Below are 22,778 nucleotides of genomic sequence, written 5' to 3'. Positions count from 1 at the left end.
TCAAGTCACCGTTTCCCATAGTGTCCATTTCACTTCAGGAGGTTTCCTTTTTGGTGTTCAGTCAGTTGTCACCAATCAGGGAGAACATATGGTATTTGTCCCTTTGGGACTGGCTTATTTCACTCAGCATGATGTGTTCCAGATTCCTCCATTTTGTTGCAAATGACTGGATTTCGTTGTTTCTTACTGCGGTATAGTATTCTAAAGAGTACATATCCCATAATTTCTTTATCCAGTCTACCGTTGATGGGCATTTAGGTTGGTTCCAGGTCTTAGCTATTGTGAATTGAGCTGCAATAAACATTAGGCTGCAGACCGCTTTTTTGTTTGCCAATTTAAATTCCTTTGGGTAAATTCCAAGGAGTGGGATGGCTGGGTCGAACTGTAGGGTTATCTTCAGGTTTCTGAGGAATCTCCAGACTGACTTCCATAGTGGCTTGACCAGTTTGCATTCCCACCAACAGTGGGTTAGTGTCCCTTTTTCCCCACATCCTCGCCAGCATCTGTTGTTGGTAGATTTCTGAATGTGAGCCATTCTAACCGGGGTGAGGTGAAACCTCATTGTGGTTTTGATTTGCATTTCCCTGATTGCTAATGACCTTGAATATTTTTTTCATGTGCCTGTTGGCCCTTTGGATTTCCTCTTTTGAAAAATGTCTATTAAGGTCCTTGGCCCATCTCTTAAGTGGGTTGTTGGTTTTGTTTTTGTGGAGTTTCTTGATCTCTTTGTAGATTCTGGTTATTAACCCTTTATCTGTTGCATAGTTTGCAAATATTTTTTCCCATTCTGTCGGTTGTCTCTTCACTCTCCTGACTGTTTCTTTTGCAGTACAGAAACTTCTCAATTTGACGCAATCCCAATAGTTAATTTTGGCTTTGACTGCCTGTGCCTCCCGGGTCTTTTCCAGAAACTCTTTGCCTGTGCCAATATCTTGAAGGGTTTCTCCAGTGTTCTCTAATAACTTGATGGTGTCAGGTTGTAGATTTAGGTCTTTAATCCATGTTGAGTGGATTTTTGTGTAAGGTGTAAGGTAGGGGTCTTGCTTCATGATTCTGCATGTGGAAATCCAATTTTCCCAGCACCATTTATTGAATAGACTGTCCTTGCTCCAGGAATTAGTTTTAGATCCTTGATCAAATATAAGTTGGCTGTAGATGTTTGGGTTGATTTCTGGTGTTTCAATTCTGTTCCATTGGTCTATCCGTCTGTTTCTGTACCAGTACCATGCTGTTTTGATTACAACTGCCCTGTAGTATGTCCCGAAATCTGGTATTGTGATGCCTCAGGCTTTGTTTTTGTTGTACAAGATTGCTTTAGCTATTCGAGGTCTCTTGTGCCTCCATATGAATTTCAGCACCATTTTTTCCAGATCTGAGAAGAAGGTCTTCGGTATCTTGATTGGTATTGCATTGAATGTATAAATTGCTTTTGGGAGAATGGACATTTTGATGATATTGATTCTTCCAATCCATGAGCATGGAAGATTTTTCCATTTCTTGGTATCCTCTTCTATTTCTTTCTTTAAGGTTTTGTAATTTTCATCGTAGAGATCTTTAACGTCCTTGGTTAAGTTTATTCCAAGGTATTTGGTTGTTTTTGTAGCTATTGTGAATGGGATTGATCTTAGAAGTTCTTCCTCAGCCATGGCATTGTCTGTGTATACAAAGGCTGTTGATTTTTGTGCATTGATTTTATACCCTGCTACTTTGCCAAAATCTTCTATGAGTTCCAATAGTCTCTTAGTAGAGTTCATTGGGTCCCCTAAATAAAGAATCATATCATCTGCAAAGAGGGATAGTTTGAGTTCTTCCTTCCCAATTTGTATCCCTTTAATTTCTTTTTCTTGCCTAATAGCTCTGGCTAGAACTTCCAGAACTATATTGAATAGCAGTGGTGAGAGTGGGCATCCCTGTCTGGTACCAGATCTCAGTGGAAATGCTTCTAACTTTTCCCCATTCAATAGGATGTTGGCTGTGGGTTTTTCATAGATTGCTTTGATTGTATTGAGGAATGTTCCTTCCAAACCCAGTTTGCTTAGAGTTTTCATCATGAACGGTGTTGTATTTTATCAAATGCTTTCTCGGCGTCTATTGAGATAATCATATGTTTTTTCTTCTGCAGTCTGTTAATGTGGTGTATCACATTGATTGTTTTGTGCACATTAAACCATCCCTGCATACCAGGGATAAATCCCACTTGGTCTGGGTGGATGATCTTTCTGATGTGTTGTTGCACTCTATTGGCCAGAATTTTATTGAGGATTTTTGCATCTATGTTCATCAGGGATATTGGTCTGTAATTCTCTTTCAGTGCTGCATCTTTTTCCGGCTTAGGAATTAAGGTGATGCTGGCTTCATGGAAAGAATTTGGGAGGATTCCCTCTTCTTCGATTGTTCTGAATAGTTTGAGAAGAATTGGAGTCAGTTCTTCTTTAAATGTCTGGTAGAATTCAGCAGTGAATCCATCTGGTCCTGGGCTTTTCTTTGTTGGGAGGGCCTTTATTACTGTTTCAATTTCTGTCTCAGTTATGGGTCTGTTTAGGTTTTCGATGTCTTCCTGGTTCAATTTAGGTAGGTTGCATGTATCCAGGAATCTATCCATTTCTTATAGGTTTCCCTGTTTGCTGGCATACAGGTCCTTGTAGTAATTTCTAATGATTCTTTTTATTTCTGTGGTGTCTGTTGTTACGTTTCCTTTTTCATCTCTGATTTTATTGATTTGGGTCTTTTCTTTTTTTAGTTAGTTGGGCCAATGGGGTGTCAATTTTGTTTATTTTTTCAAAAAACCAGCTCCTCGTTTGGCTGATTTTTTGGAATGTTTTTCTCGATTCAATCCTGTTGATTTCTTCTCTGATTTTAATTATTTCTCTTCTCCTACTAGATTTGGGTCTGGTTTGCTGTAGGTTTTCTAGATCCTTCAGGTGAATTGAAAGCTCCTCTATTTGGTGCCTTTCCAATTTCTTGATGTAGGCACCTATTGATATAAACTTTCCTCTTAACACTGCTTTTGCTGCGTCCCATAAGTTTTGGTATGTTGTGCTGTTATCCTCATTTACTTCCAGAAAGTTTTTGATTTCTCTTTTGATTTCTTCTATGACCCGTTGTTCATTCAGGAGCATGTTGTTCAATCTCCATGTGTTTGCGTATGCTCTAGGGATTCCTGAGTTGCTAATTTCCAACTTCATTCCTTTATGGTCTGAGAAGCTGCATGGTATGATTCTAATTCTTTTGAATTTGCTGAGACTTGCTTTATGGCCTAGTATGTGGTCAATCCTAGAGAAGGTTCCATGTACTGCTGAGAAGAATGTAAAATCTTTAGCTGTAGGATTGAAAGTTCTGTATATATCTGTTAGATCCATTTGGGCTATAGTGTCGTTTAAATCTACTGTATCCTTGTTGATCTTCTGTCCTGTTGATTTGTCTATTTCTGAGAGTGGAGTATTGAAGTCCCCCAGTACTATTGTATTGGGGTCTAAGTCTCCCTTTAAGTCTGTTAACAAATCTTTTAGATAAACTGGTGCCCTGTAGTTAGGTGCATATACATTGATAATTGTTATATCTTCCTGTTGAATTGATCCCTTAATCATTTGGTAGTGTCCCTCTTTGTCTCAACGGTTTTTGTGGTAAAGTTTATGTTGTCCAATATTAAGATGGCTATGCCCGCTCTTTTTTCATTTCTGTTGGCATGGTATATCTTTTTCCAGCCTTTCACTTTCAGTCTGTATGGGTCTTTGTTGGAAAGATGTGTTTCTTGTAAGCAGCAAATAGATGGGTTTTGTTCCTTAACCCAATCAGCCAATCTGTGTCTTTTAACTGGACAGTTCAGGCCATTCACGTTCAATGTGACTAATGATAAGTGGTAACTTTGCCCTGCCATTTGCCAAAGATAAGTTCTAATATATGCTTTGAATTCCCTGTGATCTTTTGCTGTGAGCTTTCCTTCCTTGGTTTCCTTCTTTTACCTTCTTTCATATTGATGACCGTGTTTCTTTGTTTCTGTGTGTAACACATCTTTAAGCATCTTTTGCAGGGCTGGACAAGTGGCAACAAATTCTTTCAATTTCTGTTTGCTATGAAAAGTCTTTATTTCACCTTCATTCACAAATGATAGCTTTGCAGGATATAATATTCTGGGCTGGCAGTTGTTCTCTCTTAGTACCTGGGCTATATCTCGCCATTCCCTCCTAGCTTGGAGGGTTTCTGATGAGAAGTCAGCTGTGAGTCTGGTTGGAGATCCTCTGAGAGTAATCTGATGTTTCTCTCTTGCACATTTTAGGATCTTTTCTTTATGTTTCACTGTGGAGAGTTTAATTACAACGTGTCGTGGTGAGGATCTCTTTTGGTCGTGTTTATTAGGGGTTCTGTGAGCTTCCTGTACTAGGATTTCTCTGTCCTTCTCCAAACCTGGGAAATTTTCTGCTAATATCTCACTAAAAAGGCCTTCTAATCCTTTCTCCCTCTCCATGCCTTCAGGAACTCCTAGAACCCGAATGTTGGGTTTTTTAATAGTATCCTGAAGATTCCCAACAATATGTTTTAGATTTTTAATTTCCTCTTCTTTTCTTTGGTCTGACTGTATCCTTTCCTGTTCTCTGTCTTCTAAGTCCGATATTCTCTCTTCTGCTTCACCCATTCTGTTTGTAAGGCTCTCTATTGTGTTTTTCATTTGATCTATTGAATTCTTCACTTCAGTCACTATCCCAGTTTCCTGTTGTACTGGTTGTTTTGTTTCATTTTGATTCCTCCTTAATATTTCATTTTCATGAGAGAGATTTTCTATCTTGTCCATTAAGGATTTCTGTAGTTCAAGAATTTCTTTTTGAGAACTTCTTAATGTTCTTATCAATTTTTTGAGATCTGCTTCTTGCATTTCTTCTATGTCATCATCCTCATAATCTTGAATTGGAGTGTCTTTTTCATTTGAGGGCTTCATGGTGACTTCCTTGTTTTTATTACCTCGGTTTTTGCGTTTGTTATTTGGCATATTGGAGATATTTGGTTTCTTCACTGTGGTGCTTTTTCTTGTTATACTATGACTCTAGATTAAGTGGACTATCTGTTTTTGATGGAGCCTTAGGGCTTGAGATGGGTGTGGCCTGAGAGCTCTGTTTGGTGTGCCAAAGGTGACACTCCCAGGTTAGGCGTGATAAACCTCTCTCTCTCTCTCTCTCTCTCTCTCTTTCTTTCTTTTTTTTTTTTTGATTCAAAAGGGAAGTTATTCTGCACAGCTGAACGAAGTTGGAGGTAGTTAGCAGGCAAATGATATACCCACAGGAGACAGAGATCAGAAGCTCTTTCCCAGGGACCACACAGGGAATCTGTTCGGCCCTCAGAGTGGGCTCAAATTCTCCTTCAGTCTCCCACTGGGTTGCCAAAGTTACGGAATTATAGCATCTCTGGAGAGTGCTCACGTGAATTCCGTGAGTTCTCTCCCCCACCGTCTCTTTTTTCACAGTCTCAGTTCAGTAGCGCCACAAATTTACTAGGTCCTAATCTCTTGTTAATTCGCCCCACCCAGAGTCAGGTTTTTCTGCTAGGCTCAGGGCCGGTGCAGACCTGAGGTCGCTCTGCTTATGACGTATGTCCAAGATGGTGCCTGCTCTTTGTCTTGCTCGCCCTTGAGAGGTGAGCCGAGAGAGAGAAACCCGTGTCCGTACCAGTCACCTTTTTTTTTTCTCTCTCTCTCTCTTCCAGTTAGCCTGGTGAACTTTCCTCCCCCCCAGGGGTCATTCCCTCTAGTCTCCTCTCTCCGCTTGCCTGCCAGTGTCTCGGGCTATTGAGGTTCGGCTCACCTCGCGTTCCAGTGCTGGTGTGTTGAGTCTGCCGCTGGTGTCCCGAACTGTGGGCTCCCACGCTCTCCACGCAGGTCCGCTCCCCTTCCAGCGCCGATGTGTGGACTCGGAGCCCTGGACGTCCCAAGTCTCCCCGCTGTTGTCTCTGTGGCACGCACTCCCCTTCGAGCACTGGCGCGCAGACCCTGTGGCTTGCGCAGCTCGGTCCCCCGGCTCAGCTTCCTCGGCTCGGTCCCGCGGCTCGGCTTCCGTGCGGTGGGCGACCTTGTTCTCCCAGTAGGTCCTCCGATTCACGGCCACTCGATCCAGAAGATTTTCCTCTGCAATATTTTCCTGGTTCTTTTTTCTGAGGCTACCGTAACTCCCCTTTTATTAAACTAAATTTTCCCAGACTATCGGTGCGTGCCCTCACTATTCTGCCATCTTGGCTCCGCCCCCCTGAATTGATTTTTGTGTATTGTGTAATGTAAGGGTCCAGCTTTTTTTTTGTCTCTGGATATCCAGTTTTCCCAATACTGTTGGCTGAAGAGAATTTCTTATCTTCATTGAGTGGTCTTGGCACCCTTCTCAAGGATCATCTGACCGTAAACACAAGGGTTTATTTCTCAGATCTTTATTCCATTGATCTGTTTTTGCCCTAACAGTACTACATTGTTTTGATTAATGTATCTTTGAAATTAATAAATGTGAACCTTCCAAGTTGGTTTTCTTTTTAAAAAATTGTTTTGGTTGTTTAAGATTCTTTGATTTCATATGAAGAGGATATCAGTTGTTCTATCAAAAATACTGTAAGCATTTTGATAAACACTATTAAATCTATAGATTTCTCTGGCAAGCATGGATATGCTAACAATCCATGAACACAAGACATCTTTGCAGACCCTGTGGTGTGGTCTTGAAGCTCAGTGACTGCCATGGAGTTACTGGGAGAGTGTGTCAGCAAGAAGGGAAGCCACCCAAGCTGACTTTGGTTGATTCTGACCCTCTCCAAGGCCTGCTGTCAGGTGTGGCCCAAATGTGGGAGCTGGTAACTGAGCTCCGGCCTGCTGGTATAATAGAATGTGCAGGACTGGGTGGTGGTAGCTTGAGACGAGGCTTTGGACAGCGATGATGAAGACAATACAAAAGATAAAAATTACATTGATAGCAGAGCTAGTTCAGGTGGACCATCTGCAAAATTGTCAAACCATCATCTTAACAGTAGCTTTTATAAAATTTTAAAAAACTGCTACTCCATTCTTATTATTATTTACATTTAAGGAAGACTTGGTGTTCTTAACTAGAAAGGCATTAGTTTTGTTTCTCAGGTCAGTTTTGCCAAAGAGAAAACTGTTTCTACTGAAGAGAGATAAAATAAGTGTTTAGAAACTCTATCGAATACTATACAGCAGTCAAAAACAACGAAACCCGGTCATTTGCAACAAGATGGAGGAATTTGGAAAACATGCTGAGTGAATTAAGCCACTTGTCGCTCCCCCTCTTCGCGGAGGAACGACACAGGACCCTGCGCTGTTCTTTTGTCTGCTCGGCCCTTCCCGGGTTTGCTGCTGGTCCTTCCCGGGTTGGCTGCCGTCCCTTCCACCTCCGTGGAAGGGCGGTTCCCCCCGCCACTTTCCCCACTTCCGCGGCGGAGCGGCACACCGCCGGCCGGCTCTCTCGGGGGCTGCTCAGGTGTTCCTTCAGATAGATGTTCCTGGTGCATGTTGTCTCTCTCCTCCTTTATAGTCCTCTTCCACCAATCCCAGCTCTGCTACCCACATGCCGAGCACGCTGCTCTCCTCCAATCAGGAGTGGGATCAGCTCCTGCAGGTTACTGGTTGAACTGGAGGCAGCTGTGTAGAAGCTGTTTACTCCTCTCCCAGCGCCATATTGTGGGAGAGCAGATGCATAGAATAAGTCTTAATTCCAGTAACTTAGTCTAGTCCAAGTTGCTCCCCACAGCCACTCCCAAAGGGACAAATATCATATGTTCTCCCTGATCGGTATCATATGTTCTCCCTGATCAGCGACAACTAACTGAGCACCAAAGGGGAAACTTGTTGAAGTGAAATGGACACTATGAGAAACAGTGACTTGATCAGCTCTTGTCCTGACGGTTGATATACAATGTAATACTTTATCCATTTTAGTATTTTTTTTTGTTCTAATAACATTGGTTGAACTCTGTAATTAACACACAATTATTCTTAGGTGTTTAAATTTTAACTGAAAAGTGATCCCTGTTAGGAATTAGGAAAACATTATGCTGAGTGAAATAAGCCAATCCCAAAGGGACAAATACCATATGTTCTCCCTGATCGGTGACAACTAACTGAGCACCAAAAAGGAAACCTGTTAAAGTGAAATGAACACTATGAGAAACGGTGACCTGATCAGCCCTCACCCTGACTGTTGATGAGAACTTAATATGTTATCCCTCTTAGTATTTTTGTTTGTTTGTTCTATTTAATACTTTTAGTTGAATACTGTAACCAATACACAATTATTCTTAAGTGCTGAAACTTAACTGAAAAGTGATCACTGTTAAATATAAGAGTGGGAATAAGAGAGGGAAGAGATGTGCAATTCGGGACATGCTCAAGCTGACTTACCTCAAACGGTAGAGTTAGAAACATACCAGGGGATTCCAATTCAATCACATCAAAGTGTCATGTACCAATGCCATCTCACTAGTCCAAGTGATCAGTTTCTGTTCACAATTGATCATAATGATAGCACTAAGAACCCAAGGGATCACACAAACAAGACTAGTGTCTGCTAATACTAGCTGATAGAATAAAAAAGGGAGAGAACGGGGCCGGCGCCGTGGCTCAATAGGCTAATCCTCCACCTTGCGGCGCCGGCACACCGGGTTCTAGTCCCGGTTGGGGCGCCGGATTCTGTCCCGGTTGCCCCTCTTCCAGGCCAGCTCTCTGCTATGGCCAGGGAGTGCAGTGGAGGATGGCCCAGGTGCTTGGGCCCTGCACCCCATGGGAGACCAGGAAAAGCACCTGGCTCCTGGCTCCTGCCAGGATCAGCGCGGTGCGCCGGCTGCAGCGGCGGCCATTGGAGGGTGAACCAACGGCAAAGGAAGACCTTTCTCTCTCTGTCTCTCTCTCTCTCACTGTCCACTCTGCCTGTCAAAAAAAAAAAAAAAAAAAAGGGAGAGAACGATCCAACATGGGAAGTGAGATACACAGCAGACCCATAGAATGGCAGATGTCCTAAACAGCACTCTGGCCTCAGAATCAGCCCTTAAGGCATGCGGATCTGGCTGAAAAGCCCATGAGAGTATTTTAGGCATGGAAAGCCCAGACACTCTGGGGAAAAAAAAAAACCTAAATGAAAGATCTCTGCGAGTGAGATCCCAGTGGAAAGAACGGGGTCATCAAAGAAGGAGGTACCTCTCTCTGAAGGGAGGAGAGAACTTCCCCTTTGACTACGACCTTGTCTAAATATGATCAGAGTTGGTGAACTCAGGGGGCTTCCATAGCCTTGGCAGCTCATGACAAGAGCCTAGGGTGATTACTGATGCCACAAACAAGAGTGTCAAATTGTTAAGTCAACAACAGGAGTCACTGTGCACTTACTCCTCATGTAGGATCTCTGTCCTTAATGTGCTGTACATTGAGGCTTAATGCTATAACAAGTACTCAAACAGTATATTTCACTTTGTGTTTCTATGGGGGTGCAAACTGTTGAAATCTTTACGTAATGTATGCTAAACTGATCTTCTGTATATAAAGAGAATCGAAAATGAATCTTGATGTGAATGGAAGGGGAGAGGGAGTGGGAAAGGGGAGGGTTGCGGGTGGGAGGGATGTTATGGGGGGGAAGCCATTGTAATCCATAAACTGTACTTTGGAAATTTATATTCATTAAATAAAAGTTAAAAAAAGAAATTAAGTTTGATTTCTCAAGTAATAAATAAAATTCAAGCCATGAAAATAAAATAGAATACTTAGTAATATACAAAATCCCGTAAGTTGGTAACTGAATTTTTATTTTCTCTTTTTAAAATAACCATTAACTTGTGTTATCTAAATATTTTGGCTTCTGCTTCTGTTATAAAAAGTACTTGTCATGATTCATGGGCAGTAACATTTCAAGGAACTGACATGAGTATTTGGAGTTAGATATCAATGAATTTACCCATTGTAAAGACATCCAAAGATGACAGCACTCAATGAATGTAGACTAATGTTCTGATGCATATTGTATGTTAAGAGAGCCAGACAACATTTTTTTTGTGTGTGCTATGGTCTGTTATATGTACACGTACAAATACAAGGCCTTAAGTAAACAATCTACATTGATGATAACTGGATATTTCTTCTCCTCCTCCTCTCGTCACGTTTTGTTTTCACTTAAGAAAGGATTATTGAATCCTTTTAAAAATATATATTACCCCCCTCCCCAATATAGATGTCATTCTATTTATTTTCATAGTGTTTCCTCCAGTGTAGAGGTTTTTCATTTTCTTGGTTAGGTATAATCCTAAGCATTACTCTCTTTTATGCTATTATAAATGGGAGTGTTTTCTTAATTTTCTTTCAGATTGCTCATTATTAGGATACAGAAGTGAAACTTACTTCACATGTTGATTTTGTGTTCTGCAACTGTATTGAATTTGTTTGACAGTTTCTCTGGGGGGAATTTTAAAGTGTTCTACATATTAGATCATTTCATTTGCAAACAGAGATGATTTTACTTACTATTTGCAGATTTGGATTTCTTTCATTTCTGTTTCTTAATTCCACTGACTAGATCTTCAGTACTGTGTTGAACAGAAACGACAAAAGCAGAAATTCTTGCCTTGTTCCTTATCTTAGAGGAAAGACTTTGAGGATTTTACCACTGAGTGTGATGTTAGCTGGAGGTTTTCAAGCCTTCCTTTTCTAGATTGACTAATACTCTCAGATTTTGTTTATTCAGTCATCTATTGATGGACATTTGGATTGCATCTACCATTATCCAGCCTGATAATGCTGCTATGAACATAGGTGTACAAATATCTTTTTGAATCCCTGCTTTCCATTGTTTTGTCTATATACCCAGAAGTGGAATTGCTGAGTAATACAGTGATTTATTTAATTATTTAAGGAATGGTCATGATCGACTAATGGAATTTTAAAACCTTTATGTACAGTCCTTGGCACACTTTTGAATAACTTATACATGAAACCAATGAGAAATACCATAGTAGATTACTTGAATATTGCTTTGGAACATCATCCAGGTTTTTTTTTTTTTTTTTTTGACAGGCAGAGTGGACAGTGAGAGAGAGAGACAGAGAGAAAAGTCTTCCTTTGCCGTTGGTTCACCCTCCAATGGCCGCCGCGGCCGGCGCACCGCGTTGATCCGATGGCAGGAGCCAGGAGCCAGGTGCTTTTCCTGGTCTCCCATGGGGTGCAGGGCCCAAGCACCTGGGCCATCCTCCACTGCACTCCCTGGCCACAGCAGAGGGCTGGCCTGGAAGAGGGGCAGCCGGGACAGAATCCGGTGCCCCGACTGGGACTAGAACCCGGTGTGCCGGCGCCGCTAGGCGGAGGATTAGCCTAGTGAGCCATGGCGCCGGCCCAGGTTGTATTTTTTTTTAAAGATTTATTTATTTGAAAGGCAGAGCTACAGAGAGGCAGAGGCAGAGAGAGAGACAGAGAGGTGTCTTCCATCCACTGCTTCACTCCCCAGGTGGTCACAACGCTGGGAGCTGCACCCATCAGAAGCCAGGAACCAGGAGCTTCCTCCAGGTATCCCATGCAGGTGCAGGGGCCCAAGGACTTGGGCCATCATCCAGTGCTTTGCCAGGCCACAGCCGAGAGCTGGATGGGAAGTGGAGCAGTTGGGACTAGAACCAGCGTCCAGATGGGATGCTGGCACCGCAGGCAGCATTTCCACTCACCATGCCACAGCTTCAACCCAGTTTATAGACTGGTTTCTGGGTAGCACACATTTGGAAAAGACCAGAAGAGCACTGTAGAATCATAGAAAACTAAATTGGCATTTGAACCCCAGCCCAAAACGTTTACTAAGACATGTTCTGAACCTAAAGTTTTTGAACCTCTGCCATAAATAGAGTTAAATAAGAACCATTGTGGCTGGTGTTGTGGTGTAGCAAGTAAAGCCTCTGCCTTCAATGTCAGCATCTTATATGGGCACAAGTTTGAGTCCCAGCCGCTCCACTTCTGATCTGGCTCCCAGCTATGTACCTGGGAAAGCAGTGGAGGGTGGCCTAAATGTTTGGACCCCTGTACCCAGAAGAAGTTCCTGTCTCCTGGCTTTGGACCAGTCCACCTCTGGCCATTGTTACCATTTGGGAAGTGAACCAAGCCAATGGAAAATCTCTTTCTCTGTCTTTTCCTCTCTCTCTCTGTCTCTCTGTAACTCTGTGTTTCAAATGAATAAGTAAATCTAAAAAAGAGAATGTTACATTTATATTGCTAAAAATCCTCAGTACACAATCCAAAACTTATGGAAATCTTAATTTGAATGAGAAAAGATAATTGATAAATGTCAACACCAAGAGAAATAGGTGTTGGAATCATGTGGGAAAGATTTAAAAATAGCTGCCATAAAGTAACTCCAAAAAGCAATTAAGAAAGCTTATGAAATAAATAAAAAGTAGATAATCTTAGCAAAGGAATAAAGAAGAACTAAATGGAAAGGAAAATTCTTCAGACAAAATAAATAATGATTGCAAAAATAAACTTTGTACACCGGAAAAAAAAGAATAAGCAACACAGAGAATAACATATAAGTAAACAAAATAGCATTTAAAAATTGTGACATTGTCTGATGTGTATCTCAATATGTTTTGATATAGGTGTGGTAAAGGAACCTAAAGAGTGTTCATGTTTCTACATTCAACTTGAAGTGGCAGATTGGTAGACTGATAAGTTTGTGTGCAGATGTGGGTATATGTGGACTTAAAAAAGTTCATGGATAAATGGAATTAAAAGATAGTACACATTTTCCATGAAATTTTGAATCCTCTTGGGCGTGTTTTATAATTTCTAAAGTAAATCCAAATATTATTTGAAGAGATACATTAAAAAGAAACACACAGGTTAAAAAAAGTTTATGAAGACTAACAAGAAGGTTAGAAAGGACAAACAGGAATAACATCAAAAGGAGAAAAAATAAAGCTAGTATTAAAATGGCAGATTTAGATCCTAATTTACCAACAAACATATTCAATATAGAAGATGTAACTAAACAAATTAAAAGAGACCGGTAGAATTAATTTTAAAACTATGAGCAGTCTGTATACTCTCTATAAGAAATACATCTTAAATGATATAGGTAAATTAAAAGAATACAAAGTATATTTTGCAAATACTAATCAAAGAAAGCTTGGAATGTCTATGTTCACATTAGACAAGATAGACTTGAGAACAAAGGAAATTACCAGTGAAGAAGAGGGGCATTACATAATGATTTTTAGTTTTTAAATGGATAAAGATTTTTTTGAAGATTTATTTATTTACTTGAAAGAGTTACACAGAGAGAGATGGAGACGCTGAGAAGCAGAGAGAGGGAGAAAGAGTTTCCATCCACTAGTTCATTCCCCACATGGCTACAATGGCTGGAGCTGGGTTGATTGGGACCTTCTTCTGGGTCTGCCAGGTAGGTGAACCAGCACCCATATGGGATGCAGGCACTGCAGGTGGTGTCTTTATCCACTATGCCATAGTGCTGGACCTATACATAATGATTTTTAGAAAGTTAATTTGTTAAGGAGACATAACAGTTTCCAATTTATGAGCCCAATAATAGAGCTTCAAAATAAATGAAGAAAAAATAGACAGAACTGGAAGAAGAAATAGACAAATCCACAACTATAGTTGAGTGCTATAACATCCCTATCTTAGTAACTGATGTAACCATTAATAGAAATCATCAAAGATAGAGCTGAATAGCATCAACTATTAAACAGAAAACCATCAAAATAGAGAAGAGCTGAACAACATCAACCAACAGGCTCTAAGTGACATTTCTACAATACCCAACCCATGAACAGCAGAGGACACATTCTTTTCAAGTGTTCACAGAACATATACCAACATAGACTATATGCTGGGCCATAAAACAAACCTTAGCAAATTTAAAAGAATTTAGGTCATACAGAGGAGTTCTGTGTTCACAATGGAATCAAATTAGAAATTAGTGTCAAAGTTAACAAGATATCTAGACATTTGGACTCTGAACATATGTACTTTTAAGTCATGAGTTAAAGAGGAACTCTGTATTATTCAATATATAATTTGGAAATATTTTCCCATTTAGTAGTTTATCTTTTCATTTTTTGATGCCAGCTGATTTTTGAAAAAAAAAAATGCAAAGCAGTTAAATGAACTTTATCTCACATCATACACAAAATATAACTCAAAATCGATCAGTTATCTTAGTATAATTGCTAAAATTAAAACTCTTAGGAGAAAACATAGTCTCATATTTGATAATGAATTTTCAGGTAAGACATCAAAAGCACAAGCAACAGAAGAAAAAAAAATTGAACTTTTTCAAAATTAGATACTTTTGGGACTGGCACTGTGGCACAGAGGGTTAAAGCCCCGGCCCGAAGTGCCAGCATCCCATATGGGCGCTGGTTCTAGTCTCGGCTGTTCTGTTTCCGATCCAGCTCTCTGTGATGGCCTGGGAAAACAGTGGAAGATGGCCCAAGTCCTTGAGCCTCTGTACCCACGTGGGAAGCCTGGAAGAAATTCCTGGCTCCTGACTTCGGATCTGCTCAGCTCCAGCCATTAAAGCCATTTGGGAGAGTGACCCAGCGGATAGAAGATCTCTTTCTCTCTCTCTACCTCTCTCTGTAACTGTCTTTCAAATAAATAAATAAATCTTAAAAAAAAACAAAATTAGAAACTTTTATTAAGCTTTTTTTTTTTTGATAGGTAGAGTTATAGACAGTGAGAGAGGAAATTTCTTTCTTCTGTTGGTTCACTCCCCAAATGGCCGCTACTGCCGGCGCTGCGCCGATTCGAAGCCAGGAGCCAGGTGCTTCTTCCTGGTCTCCCAAGTGGGTTCAGGGGCCCAAGCACTTGGGCCATCCTCCACTGCCTTCCCAGGCCGCAGCAGAGAGCTGGACTGGAAGAGGAGCAACCAGGACTAGAACCTGGCGCCCATATAAAATGCCAGCGCTGCAGGAGGAGGATTAACCAAGTGAGCCATGGCGCCGGCCCCAGAAACTTTTGCATATCAAATGGTATTGTCAAGATAGCACAAAGATAACTTATATAATGGGAGGAAAAATTGCAAATCACGTGTCTGATGAGGATTTATGTCTATCTAAAATATAAATATATAAACTTCAGCTGCACAACAGAAAGACAACCCAATTTAAAAATGTTAAGTTACTGAATAGACGTTCTGAAAAGAAGACATACAGATTGACAGCAAGTATGTGAAAGGATATGCAGCATCACTAAGCATCAGAAAAATGCGGCTCAAAACCACAATTAGCACTTCACATCTACTAGTATGGCTGTAATTAAAAAGTGGAATATAACAGATGTTGGTGAGGATGTTAAGAAATTGGAAATCTTGTACATTGCTGGTGGTAATGTAAAGTGGTACAGCTACTATGAAAAAACAACTGGGTACTTAAAAGAGCTTAACACAGAATTGAATTGCAATTCCAAGTCTAGGTCTACACCTAAAGAATTGAAAACAGGAACTGAAACAGATACTTGTAAGTCCATGTTAGTTGCAGCAGTATTCACAGTAACTAAAAGATGGAAACAACCCAAGTATCCATCACTAGATGAATGGATTAACAACATGTGCTATATATACATGCAATGGGTTATTTCAAGCATGAATATGAATGAAGTCTGCTACAATATGGATGTTAGAATTTGGGACCTTGAATATGTTACACTAAAGGAAATAAGCTAGACACAAAAGGATAAATAATGTATGACCATAGTTAAATTAAATATCTAGAATAAATACATGAAACAAAAGGCAAATTAGAAATGAATTGGTATTTAGTTATATATTCAAGGGACCGATTCTATCCTACAAATTCTGTCTTGACATCTACTTATTCTCATTTGTTTCTCCTCATTTCAGAAAAATAGGTGGGTCCCTTTTAGACTCCTCCTCTCTGTACCTATACAACAATCTGATATTCCCCTATGGGAAGGATGCCTATGTAATGAAAGATTTTATTTCATTTATGTCCTTTATCTCAGAGAGCATATTATGCTCTCTGCCAATTGACTGAAAATAATTAGATGTAGTTCCTTTATTTTGCCCAGTTTTCTAGTTGTTTATGGCAGGAGACTAAGTCATCACCCTTCTTCATGGCCATTATAGATACTCCCTTCATAGATATTTTAATGAAAAGGGAATATTATTCGAGTTTTATAAAAGAGATTCTCTAAAGCCGTTAATAGGACCAGGAACCTTTCTAATGTGGAGGGTCTAGGACCAGAAATACTCAGGGCAGATGCCTGGTTGGGAAAAGGTGTCGCTCCCCCTCTTCGTGGAGGAACGACACTAAACCCTGCGCTGTTCTTTCGTCTGCTCGGCCCTCCCCGGGTTTGCTGCTGGTTCTTCCCGGGTTGGCTACCGACCCTTCCACCTCCGTGGAAGGGCGGTTCCCCCTGCCACATTCCCCACTTCCGCGGGGGAGCGGCACACCGCCGGCCGGCTCTTCTCGGGGGCTGCACAGGTGTTCCCCTTAGATGTTCCTCTTAGATGTTCCCGGTGCATGCCGTCTCTCTCCTCCTTTATAGTCCTCCTCCACCAATCCCAACTCGGCTGCCCAAACGCCGAGTACGCTGCTCTCCTCCAATCAGGAGCAAGTCCTACAGTTTATTGGCTGAACTGGAGGCAGCTGTGTAAAAGCTGTTTTCTCCTCTCCCAGCGCCATATTGTGGGAGAGCAGATGCATAGAATAAGTCTTAATTCCAGTAACTTAGTCTAGTCCGAGTTGCTCCCCACAAAAGGGTCAGAAAAACAGACAAATTGTGTAAATGTATATGCAATATACTTCCTGGGATTCAGGATCCTGCCTTATCCTCAACCCTATTTTCTTATTCTCAAGCCATTACTGTAACCATTGCTTCTTTTATGCCAGAAAACCGCTAAATAAATGTTTACCATTACTAATGTGATTATGTGTCATGAAATATTGATTCCTAGGACTGAAAAATACTGACAAATTGCAAATGACTTGTTCTTAGTGCTTTGGTGTGATTTGAGAGGCAGTAAGGGACCCTTGTAGGACTTGTAACCTTGAAGGACTTTCTGGGGATCCTGTCTGTCAGGGTGGCTAAGTTCAGCCTGTCTACCCCTGCCTCTCTCCTTCCTCTGCTTGCAGTATTGATCGTGTGCCTTTCCACATGCATGACTTTGACTTGAGAAGAACGACCAATATCGAGGAGGTCCTGCCAGAAGCTGCACTTCAGCATCCTGCCCTCTTCAATTGGACATTCCTGTCGACTCTGAATGCAGGCAGATGGTTTATAGACCCATGGGTAAGAAACGTTCCCGAGTTCCACAAACCTGCATCGAATCCCTCATATGTTCAGGGTCATGTGCTGCTCCTGGAAATAAAGGCCATAAATGAAGACAGGCAAGTGTACACAGTTTCATCCCAGTTTGAAGCAGGACTATGGAATTGGCAGGAGGTCTTTTCTGGTAATGCAATAGATCTGATTTCTTTTTTGTACATTTGCCAAAATGTCTGAAGACAAACTTGTGAACTTATTCTTGTCATATAATTCTCTTTTATCCAGGTATTTCATAAATTTATTCAATGCATCCATATGTATGTGGCATTTTCCTGTATTTTATTTGTAGAACCAGAAGTTTGTTTCATTTCTAACTTTGTTATTTCCTAGGGCTTTTTGAAAATGTTCAACCAAGTGTTGTATACAATCTAAACAAGCATTGTCCCTTTCTGGATTATTTTTCTGATTAAACCCCTTGTTTTATATGCAAAAAAGACTTAATTTACTTCAGCTGTTATATCTAACCCCCCATAATACTATTTAAAGCTCCTTGGAGTCTAGTTTTAAACTCTATTGGTTAATCGTTATCATTTTTGAATATTTGGTTCTGTTTTGAACTTTCCCATCCTGTTCTTTTAACATTTTCCTCACTTGAAGGCCTAACAAGTAAGTGAACTAGTTGGTCTGGATCTGGTAGCATCTAAAAACGTCTTGATTTCTAAAATGAATTTTTGTTTCCTTGGCAATTAACAAAACCTTTAATTGTAGCCCTCCACTCAAATACAAATCATATAGACCATGGTTTAATTCAGTTTCTGTGATCTGCCCTCTTATATACCAATTTTATGGGCTATTGTACAAGTGATTATTCCCTTTCTTGAGAAAAATGAGAAAGAATAGTTTTTTTTTGGAGGCTAATGGCAAGAGGTGAGGAAATAATATAAGTGTGAATGAGAATGAAAATGAAGTTGTGTAAAGAAAAATATTATTTGAGTTTTAAAGCCAACACTTGTGTTCTTTTTTTGTTACACAATTCTAGAACAGTGAGAGCTCATGCAAGAAGCCAGCATGACTGAAAAGTTATGTATTACTTCAAGTTATGGGGAAAGAGGCTGGAAAGGAAGGTCAAGAACAGAATGAAGGACTTTCAGTGCAGATACAGCAGGTTCTAGATTACAGAAGAAATGATTCCAAATGCCATAATTACTGATGGAGATCACATTTTATTTCTCTCCATGTCATCTTTTATCTTAGAACTAGTATTTCAGAGGGCCTGGTGAATTGAGTGTTAATGGCACAGTATGGAACTCAGTGTGGGAATATACAGTAGGAGAACTAGAAAATGATTTTGATAGGAACCAATGTATTCTTTGATGTGTTTATTTTTAGCGCAAACCGTTTTTCAATATGAAACCTCTATCAGAGGCTGATAAAAACAGAGCAAGAAACCAGTCGATTCCAAAACTAGATGATTTATTGGAACTTGCAAAGAAGGCAAATAAATTTGTGATATTTGATCTTTATGGCCCTCCAGCGAAACATCCTCTCAACTACTCATTTGTTAAGCATGTAACAAAAGTGATCCTTGACTCTAAAATTGAGCCACATCTGGTATGTCTATCTTGGTATTATAGTAGAGGTTGGGAGGTGGGTACCTTGTCCCAGGAGCATAGTAGTTGTGTTTGACCTACCTTGTAATTCTTGCCTGAGAGCTTTAAGTAATTTACTTTCTATGGAAGTGGAGATTGTTACTTACACAGTTACATGAGATAATCTAAGAGTGAATCAGAGAAATTTATGTCAGTGAGGAAGAACATTGAAGCTATTTGCTATCCCAAACCAAGTGAAATACTAGCAACAGAGCTAAAGTGTGGTGTGTGTAATAACTACGTGATGTGACCTGTACCATCACCAATGTAGATTTGTTAGAAAGAGCCTAAGCTTTGAAGGCTTGACTTTCCTGAGTGTGATAGAAAGACAACTGGTTCTTGAGATTTACTCATGTTTTTTAGAAGTAATTGTGTTTGAGCAGTTAATTATTCCAAATCACTTAAATTCTCAGAAAATGGGAATACTGTGAGTGAAACAAATATCTGTCTTCTTGCAAATAGAGCTGTTTCCACAGATGAATCATAATACTGTCCCTGTTGGCGAGAAATGACTCCTCTCAGGTGATTTTTAGGAACATCAACCACAGATATTTTGATTACCACCTTTCATCCCATATTTACCAACTCTTTGGTAGTATGAGGTTTTCTGTATATGTGGTCCTTGACACTTAATATTAATGTGGATGGAGCAGTCCTAAAAAAACTCAGCTCTAGAACAGCCTTGGTGACAACCCCATTATGAGAGTTCATTAGCTAACATTAGGTCAGGTTTATTTTTTGATCAAGGACTAGAATCTCTTTCTGCTCACAATAGACTACTACGAGTGCTGGAATGGCACTCCATCAATTATGTATGGGCCCATTGTACCTAGGCAGGCGATTATTTGCTGCAGGACTTCCTGTTTCTCCTTACAGATTTATTGGTTGTCAACTCATGATAGAAAGTACGTCAGGGAGACAGCACCTGGTTTTCAGCTGGTGGGCCGTTTATACACCATTAAAGAACTTAAGAAAGAAAATATCAGTACAATAAATGTTGACTACAAGAATTTGTTCTACAGAGGGTTTAGGTAAGTGTTTGATTGTAGCTCTCTTGGCATGTGTTATCTTACTTGCAGAAAATATGTGTTCCAACTAAGCTAAACTTCCCGTCTTAGGATTTCTTTCTGTGGTTATCTTGCTGGTATCCTCTGCCAATAAACATTTATCAAGTATGGAATATGCCCTTGGAATATAGATTTCAGTCCCTTCTCCTTTGTGCTATGATGACATCATTTAGCACACTTTTTTATATGCTTAGCATTTGTGTTTTTCTATAAGGTAAACACTAAAAAGTCAGAACTGAAAAATAAAAGCTTACCTTCTCCTGCCAATAACAGATGAAATATAGTAACTCATAAATAGTTTTGTGATCAAGATGGTTCTTGTTGGTATAATTAAGAATATTTCTAAACCATTATTTAAACTTAAGGGCTGAGCTTTTAGCTTAATAGTTAAGATGCCAGAGTTCCATATCAGAATGTGTGGCTTCAATACCTGGCTCCAGCTCCTCACTGCAATTTATTGTTAATGCAGACCCTGGGAGGCAGTAGTGTTAGTGCAAATGATTGGGTTCTTGCCACTTAAGTGAGAGACTAGCCAATTGTGGGCATTTGGAGAGTAAACCATCTTGTGAGTGCTCACTTTCTCTGTGTCTCTGTCTCCTTTTGTTTCCCTTGCCCCCATTCCTTGGCCTGTCAAATAAATTTAAAAAATTTTAAATCCACTTATTGAAAATCAAAACAAAATATCCAAGCATGAGAAGAAACTAAAACTATTAATACCATGTTTACAATAAACAACCGAGACAGAGTTTCAGAATTGAAAGCACTTGAGAATAACCCAGTACATTTGCAAACCTGTTATTAATCGTTGCTTAATTTGATCCATATCCCCTTACTCTTTGATTTAAGGATAATTTTTTTCAGATAATTCTAAATGCTTCAGAGACAAAATCCTTGGAGACACACAAACACACACATACACACACATACTCATATATATATATATTTCCCTCGCATGTGTATGTATGTAAATCTAAATATATGGTCTGCCAAGGTGTCATAAAAAATTCCCCTGCATATCTTTCTGCATCCCAAGGCATGAACCATGCTGTTGTATGCACCTCTGTTCCTGTTCCTGCTTTCCCTGTGATTCTGGCTATGGTATGGCGTGGTTGATCACATAATGATGTCTTTTTTCTTCTAGCATTGGAAAATTAGGTACGTTTTACTTTTTTTCCGTTTAGGAATTTTTCTCATTACTCAGGTACTTTGAGTATATTTTACTTCCTTTTATTTATTTATTTTTTCAAATAGAAAACATTCTGTGCTTGCTAGACCACAGGCTCTTATTTCAAATCCTGATCTACACATCAGCTACATGTGTGACCTTGGACAAGTTTGTGTTCATTTTCTCCTTTGTAAATTAGTTTAACAATGGTATCAGCTAGAAGTGGAATATTAAAAGACTAAAGAAGATAATTCTTACTATGCATGCAGCAAAATGCTGGGCAAATGTAAAATGACGATAAATGGTAGCTGCTGCTTTTACTGTCACCATCCCCCTATGTTGTGCTATGTGTTAATCATTTCCCATGGACAGAAGTATGCTAGTTCACCCAAGTTGATACAATTAATCAGTGGTAGACCTAGGTTTTTTTTTTTTTAAGATTTATTTATTTTACTTGAAAGTCAGAATTACAGAGAGAGAGAAGGAGAGGCAGAGAGAGAGAGAGAGAGAGAGCGCGTGCAAGAGAGAGCGAGAGCTTCCATCTGCTGGCACGTGGCCTCAACAGTTGGAGCTGTGCCGATCTGAAGTGAGCCAGGAGCTTCCTCCAGGTCTCCCCAGTGGGTACAAGGGCCCAAGGGTCCGGGTAATCCTCTACTGCTTTCCCAGGCCACAGCAGATAGCTGGATTGGAAGTGGAGCATCCGGGACTTGAACTGGCGCCCATATGGGATGCCAGCACTGCCAGGCAGCAGCTTTACCTGTTACGCCACAGTGCTGGCCCCAACCTGGGATTTAAATACAGATCTTACAGAATCCAAATTCTTCTCAAGAGGGAAGAAGTTAAAGTAACTTTAAAGTTACTCATTGGCCATAGTTGCAACTGGTATCAGATTTAACACAGATCCTATTATAAAGTCAGTTAGCTCAGCAAATACTTACTGAGCAGTACTATCTACAGTATACCAAGACATGTTTATGTGAAAGGGCAATATAAGCCAGACATCATCTGTGGGGAGCAAACCGGACTAGACTGAGTTACTGGAATTAAGACTTATTCTATGCATCTGCTCTCCCACAATATGGCGCTGGGAGAGAAGTAAACAGCTTCTACCCAGCTGCCTCTCACCAACTTGACAAGCTGCAGGACTTGCTCCTGATTGGAGGAGAGCAGCGTACTCGGCGTGTGGGCAGCCGAGTTGGGATTGGCGGAGGAGGACTATAAAGGAGGAGAGAGACGGCATGCACCAGGAACATCTAAGGGGAACACCTATTTGAAGGAACACCTGTGCAGCCCCCGAGAAGAGCCGGCCGGCGGTGTGCCGCTCCCCTGCGGAAGTGGGGAATGTGGCCAGGGGGAACTGCCCTTCCACGGAGGTGGAAGGGATAGTAGCCAACCCGGGAAGAACCAGCAGCAAACCCGGGGAGGGCCGAGCAGACGAAAGAACAGCGCAGGGTCCTGTGTCGTTCCTCCACGAAGAGGGGGAGCGACATCATCCTCCTCCAGAAGGAAGGCATATTCTCCAGTAGTGAGAGGAAGACTTTTTCCGTATAGCTGTACTGCAGAGCTAGTTGTAGTAAGTTCAACAGGTAGGACTTCCAAATCATTTCACTCAGAGATCTCTAAGTTGGAAGAGTTAAGTGGTTATACTG

At 40.6% G+C, this 22,778-nt stretch overlaps 1 protein-coding gene across 26 annotated transcripts in view; it reads left to right on the top strand.

The window, feature by feature from the left end:
• The window catches only part of LOC100349807 (glycerophosphodiester phosphodiesterase domain-containing protein 4), a 176,317-nt gene that overhangs the window by 62,735 nt on the left and 90,804 nt on the right, over window positions 1-22,778 (top strand). For all 26 annotated transcript variants that reach the window (XR_007921200.2, XR_007921192.2, XR_007921199.2 and 23 more), the window contains 3 exons: window positions 17,116-17,272; window positions 18,638-18,859; window positions 19,774-19,928. Coding sequence is in view for 20 of the 26 variants with exons in the window: in XM_051850671.2 (XP_051706631.1) it covers window positions 17,116-17,272; window positions 18,638-18,859; window positions 19,774-19,928 (534 nt within the window). In the remaining 6 variants the exon portion in view is untranslated. The remainder of the gene's footprint in view (window positions 1-17,115; window positions 17,273-18,637; window positions 18,860-19,773; window positions 19,929-22,778) is intronic.

The sequence above is a fragment of the Oryctolagus cuniculus genome, chromosome 1, assembly GCF_964237555.1.
Source record: "Oryctolagus cuniculus chromosome 1, mOryCun1.1, whole genome shotgun sequence".
Taxonomy (NCBI): domain Eukaryota; kingdom Metazoa; phylum Chordata; class Mammalia; order Lagomorpha; family Leporidae; genus Oryctolagus; species Oryctolagus cuniculus.
This window is presented reverse-complemented; position numbering and strand designations above follow the sequence as displayed.